Source organism: Molothrus aeneus, chromosome 9, assembly GCF_037042795.1.
Source record: "Molothrus aeneus isolate 106 chromosome 9, BPBGC_Maene_1.0, whole genome shotgun sequence".
NCBI lineage: Eukaryota > Metazoa > Chordata > Aves > Passeriformes > Icteridae > Molothrus > Molothrus aeneus.
In genome coordinates this window covers 1326551-1337120 of record NC_089654.1, presented here as the reverse complement: position 1 = coordinate 1337120, position 10570 = coordinate 1326551, and the positions used below count along the sequence as shown (strand labels likewise).

The 10570-nt window shown below is 52.3% G+C and overlaps 1 protein-coding gene across 1 annotated transcript; it reads right to left on the bottom strand.

The window, feature by feature from the left end:
- Positions 1 to 9381: 9381 nt before the first annotated feature.
- On the bottom strand, positions 9382 to 10570 carry DIRAS3 (DIRAS family GTPase 3). The gene is made up of 2 exons (XM_066555705.1): positions 10430 to 10570; positions 9382 to 10276 (listed from the first exon to the last, which is right to left on the bottom strand). Exon 2 carries the CDS (start codon positions 10189 to 10191, stop codon positions 9595 to 9597), a length of 597 nt encoding a protein of 198 aa, XP_066411802.1. The 5' UTR covers positions 10192 to 10276; positions 10430 to 10570; the 3' UTR covers positions 9382 to 9594.

Below are 10570 nucleotides of genomic sequence, written 5' to 3'. Positions count from 1 at the left end.
CCCGCCCATCCCCGCGTGGCCCCGCCCCGCCCCGAACGGGGCGGGGCGGGGCCACGCGGGGATGGGCGGGACCAGGAGAGTGGTGGGCGTGGCCACGCTGTTCTCCCAGTGATTCTGGCGAGACGGAAGGTTAGGGAATTTTGGGAGCCAGGGAGGGGCAGATGTGGTATTTGCAAAGGCTTGTCTGCTGCCCGGACGAGCCCGGCGTGCCCGTGCTTGTGGGGCTTTGATCCTGGGATCACCTGGGAATTCATTTGTCTCCAAAGGCAGGGGAGGGTGTGGGTTGAAATTTGAATACGGGCTCCTGCCTGGGAGCTGCAGGAGGGAGAAGGGCTGGAAAATGAGGGTGGGGAAGGCCGGATTGTCCAGGGAAAATGTGGCTGCCCCATCCCTGGAAGTGTGCAAGGACAGGTTGGACAGGGCTTGGAGCAGCCTGGGATAGTGGAAGGTATCCCTGCCATGGAATGGGCTGAGCTTTAAGGTCCCTCACAGTCTAGGATTCTACAAAATTCCAGGAAAACTGGGAGAGATACTGTGCTCATCCCCATCCCCGCCCAGAGTGTGTCCCCACGGAGCATCCCTGCCCTTAGAGAGCACCAGGAAAACCTCTCACTCTCTCCTCACCTTTTTCCATGGTTTTGCCCGCTGTTGCTGTCCCTGGCACTGCCAGGCCGCCCCGGCTCCAGCCTGTCTCCAGAGCAGCTTTTATGGGAGAGGAGATGGGATCACCAGCCTGCCCGGCTCCTCTCGATTGCCATCCCAGCTGGGAGCGCAGGGATGCACAGGAGGACCTTGTCCTGCATTAATCCCCAATGGAAAAAAACAAACAAACAAACAAAACCCTCAGGAAGACTGTAAGAAGGGAAGGAATTCCTCGTTCGATTCCTAGTTAAAAACACAGGAATCCGGTTTTCCCGAGTGTGGCCACTAGCCAGGGGAGCGTTGCCCTCTCGTGGGCTAAAGCAGCAGTTTCCCACCATTCCGCCCTAAACGAGAGCTTAATTAGCCAGCGTTAATGAGCTATCTGTGGGCTCAGTGCAGCACTCCCCGGCGAGCAGCCCCTGACCCGAGCAGGAGCTCCTCGGGCTTCCCTGGAGCTTGTCAGGGATTCCCAGGAGCTTTGCTGGGGCTCCTGTCCTACTCTGGCCAGTTTGCCCCGGGGCACACACGGGGAGGGCACCCTGGCCATGAACTGGGCACACGCTGCTTGCACTGGGGCTTGCATTGTGCATACTGGGAGCACTGGGACATGCAGTGGACACGCTGGGAGGGCACACTGGTTTGAACTTTGTATTTCCTCTATTAAACATTTATTTTCCTTTCTACCAGGGGCGGGATAAAGGCTCAGCTAGAGGGGATCTCTTGTTTTTCCATCCTTTTGCTCCCTCCCAGACACTCACCCAGTGGATGTCTCACCTTTTGTCTGAAGGCAGGACTGAGCTCTTGGGATCCTGGTGATTCAAGCACAGGTTTCCCTTTCTCCTACAAGCACAAATATTTATGTAAATGTTTATTATTGTCATTAGTGTGTGGTAGTAGCCTAGATCAGAGCACTCACTCTTAGATATTGGGAAGGAATTGTTCCCTATGAGGCCCTGGCACAGGATTCCCAGAGCAGCTGTTGCTACTCCTGGATCTCTGGAATATCCAAGGCTGGGCTGGACAGGGCTGGGAGCACCTGGGACCGTGGGAGGTGTCCCTGCCATGGCAGGGGTGGCACTGGATGGGCTTTGAGATCCTTCCCAACAAGGCAGTTGGGAGGTGAGATACTGGGAGGGACCTGGAGCAGTATCCAGGGTGGAATGCTGTCCCCACCAGCATTTATCTCTGTGAACTCTCGTTATTTCCTGCACAAAGAGGTTCAGAGTTCAGCCAAGGGCTGCCTGCAGTGCTCAGCCTGGGAGGGTTTGCAGCAGCTCTGCTCTCAGGGTGCACTTTGGCCAGAGAAAGCAAAGCTAGATTTCTTCTGCCTGTTTGACAGAGCTGCTCCTTCCCACCTTGTATCCCCTTCCAGGGAGGTGGGGGATTCAATGAATGAACTCAGGGGGCTTTCCCAGATGGATCATGAAAATCTGATGCTGGAGAAAATGAGCCACACTGTTCCTGGCAGCAAAGATCCTGGCAGGAGCAGGCAGAGCAGAAAAATCTTAATTCTTGGACGAAATCATCAAGATTATACCATGTTCCCCCTCAAAACCCCCTTAAAATCAGTGATTTTTCCCCAGGATCTGTACAGAACAGGAATTTTGACTCAGTTTTCCCAAGATCTTTGCAGAACGGGAATTTTGACTTGGTGGCTTCACTGAGCTTGTATTTAACCAGAAATGCAGAGGAAAATGATCCTGAAATTAGCTGGGAGCAGGCAGGGGCTCGCTCCTGGTTAGAGGCTGGTGCAGGGTGGGGGTCGCTGTCCTGCCTTTCAGGAAGGGGGTGCTCCCACAACTCTGGGATTATCCTTGGGCACGCAGTCCGGAGTGGCAGGGACAGAAAGGGACCTCGCTAAGAAAGCAGGCAGCTGTGCACAGCCAGCAGCCAAGGAAGGCTTTCCTGGAGCAATCGAATTCCGCGTGGGAGCAGCGGAGGCGCAGGAGACGGCGCGGTGTGATCGCCAGGGCAGCCATCCCTCACGGCTGCTCTCTGCAGGGCCACAGCCTGTGCCCGTGAGCCTGGCCAGGAGCAGCTCCTGCTCTCCCATCTCCATCCCTGCCACATCAACAGCTGCCATTCCCTCCCTCCCTCCAGAGTCATTGAGAAGGAGCAGGAGCCCAGGCTCCCCTGGCTTTTCCCACCCTCGTCCCAAAGAACCAGCCCCCAGGAATATGGTCTGAACCCTCCCAATGCTTATTTTCCCTTACTATTTGTCATGTATTCCTTCCACAAAGGAATCCCTTAAATCCCCATCCCTGGGCTGCTGGACCCAGCCTTCCCTGGAAAAGGCTGTCCAAAAGGAGCACGTGGGATAAACTGTCCCTTTTTGGGTGTCACACTGGACACCCCCAGGAAGAGCCTTGCTAAGGCTGTTTGGAGCAATCATTAATGCAACAGAAATTACTAAACAACAAATGTCCTTGTGTTCCACATAGCAAACACCAGCCACCCTCCAGCATCCTCTTTCTTGGATGTAAAGACTTATTTTTCCACTAAAAATTAATGAAATGAATCAATGTCTGGAATTACGCCTGTGGGAATGAGTAATTTCTTACATTTCATACAAATATTTCCCATTTTTCAGCCCTATTCTGGCTCATCTTTCCAGATAATCACAAAACCAGCCACTCTCCCCTAGTTGCAGCTTGGCCAGCTGGTAAAGCATCTGACAGCAGAAATAGCTAAAACAATCTGAGCATGAACATTCTCTTATTTATTAATTTTCTTCCCTATTTTTGGGCTTCGTGTTGTTGAAATCAGGACTGCCCAGGGACAGACCTGTGTGCTGCAGCTCAGGTGTGCTCTTCCTCGGGGGCACAAGGAGTACATCCCATTGTTCCCTCACCTCCACATCAATCCCAGCAGGTCCATATGGACCCGTACAGGGCTGGACGTGGGTGCAGGCTGGGATCTGCTCCATCCCTGCTCGAGGGATGCTCCAAGCAGTCAGGAGGATGTGGGCAGCAGGATGTGGGCAGCCAGCTCTGGCAGAAGAAGCCTTTTCCTCACTCCCAATCCAGATGAGACCTTGGTCTTGATCCAAGGACTCCATGTGATGGATGGGTTTTTCCCTCCAAGGAGGGATTTTCACTGCCTGGGTGTGAGCTGCTCATCCTTCACCCACGGGCAGCCTGAGGCAGATAATGGGATGCAGGGGTTGGAGGAAAACATGTAGGAACAAAGGAGAACCATAACGTAGGAGAGAAGAGTTCTCATATCTCCATCCTTAGGTATTTTTAGTCTGAAAGGCACGAATGCATCACTGAGCTATGAAAGGAAAGCTCCCTGCTGCTCTCCATGTCAGAGGCTTCAGAGCAGTGCTCTGCCTGCTTTGGAGGAGCTGCCTGTGGGCACCTATATCCAGGTGGAGGAAAACCACAACCCTTTAGCTGGAGGAGACATCACTGGCAGGGACACCTTCCCCTATCCCAGGCTGCTCCAAGCCCTGTCCAGCCTGGCCTTGGACACTGCCAGGGATTCAGAGACAGCCACAGCTGCTCTGGGCACCCTGTGCCAGGGTCTTACCACCCTCAGAAGGAAGAATTTCCTTCCCAATATCCAATCTCAACCTGCTCTTCTTCAGTTTAAGTCCAATCCCTGTTGTGAAAAGCCCCTCTCACAGCAGAGCAGCTGCATTTGCCCTCTGCTCAAGGCTTGGAGCAAGTTCAACGCAGGCTGCCAAGAAGAGATGGGCTCTGCTGGGACCCCATGCCCCCTTTCCCACCCAGATAGGAGCTGAGGGCAATGGGAGGAGTAGTTGGGATGGTTGGGTTGAAAGACTCTGGATCTGTGCTAATCCAGGAAAACACCATCATTCCTTTCCCTCTAATGTTCAGACCTGCTGGAAGTGTGACGAGGACAAAGAGCAGCAGATGGGACAGAGGCAGCCGCCCAAGCCAGACCCTGTTCCAGTGCCCAGCTGTGCCAGGGAGGTTCAGCTCCACCACCACGGGACTGTGAACAAACCCAGCTGAGCCACGGCAATTCCGGGCTCCCCTCCTTCCTCTGCTCCTCCATCCTTTTTGCATTGTTAAATCTACTCCCATCTAACAGGATTTTATGTCATCGTTTTTCCCCAAAGTGGGAAAAAGGAAACAATTAAAGGTGGCAGGTTTAGCCTGGCATGCAGCAACACCATTAAGTAGGAGGCTGTCGTTGGTCTGGAGCCTCTTGAGCATTTTCATTAGCTCTCCAAAGCTTTTGATGTCCCTTATTTACGGCACAGACACTGCAGAGGAGGCAGGCGATGATTAAGACAAGCTTTTACTCTTCTGGAGTGCGCCGGGTACCTCGTGGCTACGGACCCTGCATATAAAGCAATATTGCTTATTATTCCGAGCTGTTTGTTCCATTAATCATGAGCCTGCTTTGCTCTGGGAAGAGGAATTGGAATACAGCAATATTCTGTCTGCTTGTTTTTAAAATACATGTGTGGGTGGACACTCCAGCTACTGCTCACATTTTTCCCTCTCAAGAAGAGCTGTTCGTGATTCTCCTCCCCAGTGTTTTCTCCTGACACTGATTTTGTTCGTCGAACTCGGGAAGGGAACTGCCTCAGGCCTGTCAACGCGTGTTGTATGGAAATAAGGAGTACTGACTGAGAAATGCTTGAAATTCAGCATCCCAGAGGGGAAAAGGATTTCTTCATGGAAAGGGTGGACATTGGAATGGGCTGCCCAGGGAGGTGGTGGAGTCCCCATCCAAGGAAGGGGACACTCATTGCCCTGGGCTGGGTGACAAGAGAGGGATTGGGCACAGATTGGACATCATGGTCTTGGAGGGCTTTTCCAATCTCAGTGATTCCATGATTCTGTGGTTCAGGTCAAAGTCACTCACTGCCCTCACAGTCCCAGCCTTCACCAGGAGCAGCACCAGGCAACAGCAGGTCTGGGGATTCCTTCAGGATATCCCAGAGGGAATTTTCAGAGTGTTCAACTCATGATCCCGAGAAGACACTATGGAGGCATTAAAAGCAACTCAACAAGCTGTGCCTTGTCTCACCACATCTGACCTCATGAGGAGCCTTCCAGAAAACCAGAGAGTTCTAGGGTAGAACAAAATGAAGAAGGGAATAAAACAACCAACTTGAGCGTTATTAGTGAGTTCCCATCCAGCTCTCCAGGCACAGACATGTGTCAGGGCATGTCTCCAAGCTGAAAGGTTTACAGGATACATAAACAGCTCCATAAAACAAATGTTGTCACCAGCTCCTGGAAAAGCACTGCTGGAAACAGCAGGTGATGCCAGAGCAGCTCCATCAGACAGCAGAGCCGCTTCTTCATTGCTGACACATGGCTTCACCTAAATGTCCTTCATCAAACAATCAACTGGAAAACTACAGGTCTGTTGCTTTTCTAACCTGCACTTACTCAATCCTTCCAATCCAATTTATACCCTCACTCCAAAACACAGCATCCACTCCAATGAAATGAATTTCCCTTCCTATAAGAACGATAGATTGCACACACACAAGCCAGGTTAGTTCAGTTCATATGGAAACAGCCAATTACGTAATTTATTTATTAATACAGTTTTAATTTGCAGTACAATTGAGCTGCACACCCAAGACATAGATTATTTACAAAGCATGAAAGATAGACACAGGGCAAGGTGTCCCTTGTTCCCCAGCTGGTTTGGGTTTCTAAACTGGGACACCCCCAGGAGCACCCCAGCATCTCCACTGCCACACAGTCTTGGTCTCATGGCAACCAAGGGAAGCTTCAAATCATGGAGTTGTTTGGGTTGGAAAAGTCCCCTAAGATGATCCAGCTGAATCATTCCCCCAGCACTGCCAAGGCCACCCCTGCCCCATGTCCCCAGGTGCCACATCCACAGGGATTCTAAACCCCTCCAGGGATGGAGACTCCTGGGCAGCTGTGGCAGGACTGGAGAACCCTTTCCAGGAGGAATATTCCCAATATCCACCCTGAGCTGCCCTGGCCCAGCCTGGGGCTGTTCCCTCTGCTCCTGTCCCTGTTCCCTGGAGCAGAGCCCGACCCCCCCGGCTGTGCCCTCCTGGCAGGAGCTGTGCAGAGCCACAAGGGCCCCTGAGCCTCCTTTGCTCCAGGCTGAGCCCCTGCCCAGCTCCCTCAGGGATTCTGCAGCCCCTGCCCAGCTCCCTCAGGGATTCTCCAGCCCCTGCCCGGCTCCCTCAGGGATTCTGCAGCCCCTGCCCAGCTCCCTCAGGGATTCTGCAGCCCCTGCCCAGCTCCCTCAGGGATTCTGCAGCCCCTGCCCAGCTCCCTCAGGGATTCTCCAGCCCCTGCCCGGCTCCCTCAGGGATTCTGCAGCCCCTGCCCAGCTCCCTCAGGGATTCTGCAGCCCCTGCCCAGCTCCCTCAGGGATTCTGCAGCCCCTGCCCAGCTCCCTCAGGGATTCTCCCAGGTGCAGGAATGCCTGAGCCCATTTTGTTCCAATGGATTGTTGCTCTGACAGATCCCAGCCCTTGGAGACCTCCACACCCCGCACAGGGAACACACAGCAGTGCTAATGACACATTCCAGAACATCCTGGCTGTGTGAGTAATTGCAGATCCTTTGCACAGGCATCTCCATGAAGGCAGTGGGAGTTGTAGAGACATTATTAGGTCTCCTGACATTTTAAAAAGGCTTAGACAGAAAACTTCTTTGAGGGGTTTCAAAGGCTGCAATGGAACTGAAATAGTTTTTGTAATAACAACCAAACAACCCACGAGGAGCTTTGTGTAACTGCTTGGACATGAGAGAACAGAAAGAGAAAATCCATGCACAAAGCCAGAGAGGAGAAAGGAAGAGTTATGTCCAAGCAAAGCCATCAGGGCTGCTCCCACAGACCTCTGGCCACCCCAGGAGAGGTCACACACAGGGGACGACACCAACCAGCACCACAGGTTCATCACTGGGGGCCTGGGGGTCCCTTCTCCAATAAGGAAAATCAGGAGCAGAGCTTTTGGGCTGACTTTGGCAAGTGAGCATCACCTTTGGGACAGCTCCAAACCCTCCTGCAGAAGATGGGTTTCTGAAATCATAAGTCATATGTTTTTCTGCCGAATCAAAAGGTGTGAGGGCTCCAGATGAAAGTGGGGCAATCTTCCCTGGCATACATGGAGCCATCTGACCCCATGAGTGTGTAGGGACAGCCTAAGGAGACTGGAAAAGCTGCTCAGGGACAGCACAGGGGACAAGGAAGCATCAGCTGCCAAGAGTTGTTAAAATCTCATATATTCACATGGATACAAATGTCATGGGTTTGTGTATTAGCCTGCAGCATGAACAAAGATGTCTGGGAGAAAAGGCCATTCTATAGCACCTTCCATTGAAACCCAGACTCATTTGGGTTGGGAGGGACCTCAAAGCCCATCCCATTCCACCCCTGCCATGGCAGGGACAACTCCTACTACCCCAGGGTGCTCCAAGCCCTGTCCAACCTGGCCTTGGACACTGCCAGGGATCCAGGGGCAGCCCCAGCTTCAGTGGGAATTCCTGTGCCAGGACCTCCCCACCCTCACAGGGAGGAATTCATTCCCAATATCCCATTGATTCCTTCCCTCCCAGGCAGGGGAAGCCATTCCCCCTTATCCTGGCTCTCCAAGCCCCCATGTTTCTCACAGGCTCCCCTTAGGTCATTCTCGACACGAATACTTTCACAGTAAGAGCCTGACAGCCTCCAGCACCTCCTGTTCCATATCGTGTTCACCTTCAGCACTGAAATCACTTGACTGGGAAAGTGCTATAAAAAGTAGCAATTCCTCTCCTCCCGTGTCTCATGTGTCAAGACCGCGTTGCTGTGTAAAAATCAAACCTACGGTGTAACACTGAGGTCTCACAGTCGTCTGCTTGGGCTGAAACACACCCAAAATAGGAGACAGAATCATGGAATTATTTAGCTTTGAAAAGCCCTCTAAGACCATGGAGTTCAACTGCTCCCCAGCACTGACCCACATCCCCCAGTGCCACATCCACACAGCTTTTAAATCCCTCCAGCCCCTTCATTCACATGAAGCGTCTGCCAAAAGTTCTCATCAGAGAGGGATTTGCTCCCAGGCATAGCTGCTCCTTCCCCAAGCAGTGTTGTCTGAACTGACTCATCCCAGGTCTCAACTAAACCCTGGGTAACATGGATGGAGGGGGGAAAATATCTGACAGAATTCCAGGAAGGCTGGGAAAAGGAGCTTCAGACAGCAAAACCAGGGTGATGGCTGGGCAAGGAGAAGATAACCAACTGCTGCAGCAATGGGCACTCAGAACCTCCCAGGTACCTTCACCAGGAGGCAGCTCCTGCTCAAGGACACCAAGGATCACTCCTGGACTGGGGGTGAGAGCACGCGGAATCTCCTGCCTCGGTGAACAGAGGAAGTTTGGAATGAAAAAGCAAAGCAGGAATGGAAGCCTGATTTTATACAGCTGTAATCACTCCCAGAACTACACACGTCTTGAGAATTGCACAGCACACAGGAAAACTTCACTTCTGCCATGCTGCCACTGTAGCTTGGGTGGGCAAGCCAGTCTGTCAATCAAAAATTTAGGCATGCAGAGCCACACACATGTTCGTTTTTAGAGCAAATGCCTCGCTTTGTTAGAGATTTGCTCTGGTCAATAGATTCCTGAAAACAATTTAACTCTACACATTATAGATTATTTCCTCTGAGTTAACAGGCTGGAGATATTTAAAAACTGGCATGAATAGAGAGGTTTGTTCTGAGAGACGTTTTTTCCCTCTGGAAAACTTCTTACATTAAAAACTTCTAGTCATAGGTAATTGCTAACATGGAACATTTATTGGTTTAAAAAAATAAACATGCAGAAGCCATCCTCCTTAAAAACAACACATACAATTACCCAGCGGGGATTTTAGAGGAAAGCAGCAACCCTGCAAGGCGTGGATTCCTCCAAAATCCCCAGCAGAAATGTATTTTCTGTGGGAGTCCACGCTCCAGCTGTGCCGTGCAGCAAGTCCAGCCAAAGGCAATCACATTACAGAGCATTTGCCTTGCAGTTTATCTTTCTTTTTCTGCTGTTTGGATTTCTTTCCATCCACCTGGAGACTGATAGTTCTCCTCTGCTCCAGATTCAAGAGCTCCTGGAAGAGCTCCTGCACGTTGTAGTTCATTTTGGCTGACGTCTCCATGAAGGCACACTTCCACTTGCTGGCCAGCGCCTGCCCCTCGCTGGCATCCAGCTCCCTCTGCGTGTCATCACTTTTGTTCCCCACCAACATTATCGGGATTTTCTGGATGTCGCCTTTGATCTGACAGATCTCATCGAAGATGGGGTGAAGATCCTCCATGGATTGCCTGCTGGTGACGGAGTACACCAAGATGAAGGCATGCCCTTTGGATATGGAGAGCCGCTGCATGGCAGGGAACTGATGGCTGCCCGTGGTGTCCGTGATCTGCAGGGTGCAGATGCTCTTGTCACAGCTGATCACCTGCCGGTACGTATCCTCGATGGTGGGGATGTAGGTTTCCCTGAAAGTGCCCCTCACAAAGCGCAGGACCAGGGAGCTTTTGCCGACCCCCGCTGCTCCGAACACCACCACCCTGTAATCATTGCTCTGCTCAGGCATGTTCGCTGCGCCGAGACGTGAGGGGAGGTTTTCACACAAAAAGCCCGAGTTCCACCAAGTTTACACACCCCTATGCAGAGGTGGGCTGCGGAGAGGGAGGGGGAAAGGGTGCGTTATTGAAATCAGCAATTAATAAATCACTCCCATCCTTTTGCCGTGAAATAAACCACTGTTCCTCCCTACCCCAGCCATGCAGCCCATGCACGTTTAACGCTACGAGACGAGAATAAGAATTCACCTGCAGCCATCAGCTCCACCGAGCAGCGAAACGGGGCTGAAAGCGCCTGGCAGCCGCGGGGAAGAGGTATTCCGGCTCCAGGGAAGCCGTGCTCAGCCCCGGGAAAGCCGCGCTCAGCCCCCGGGAAGGCGTGTTCCCGCC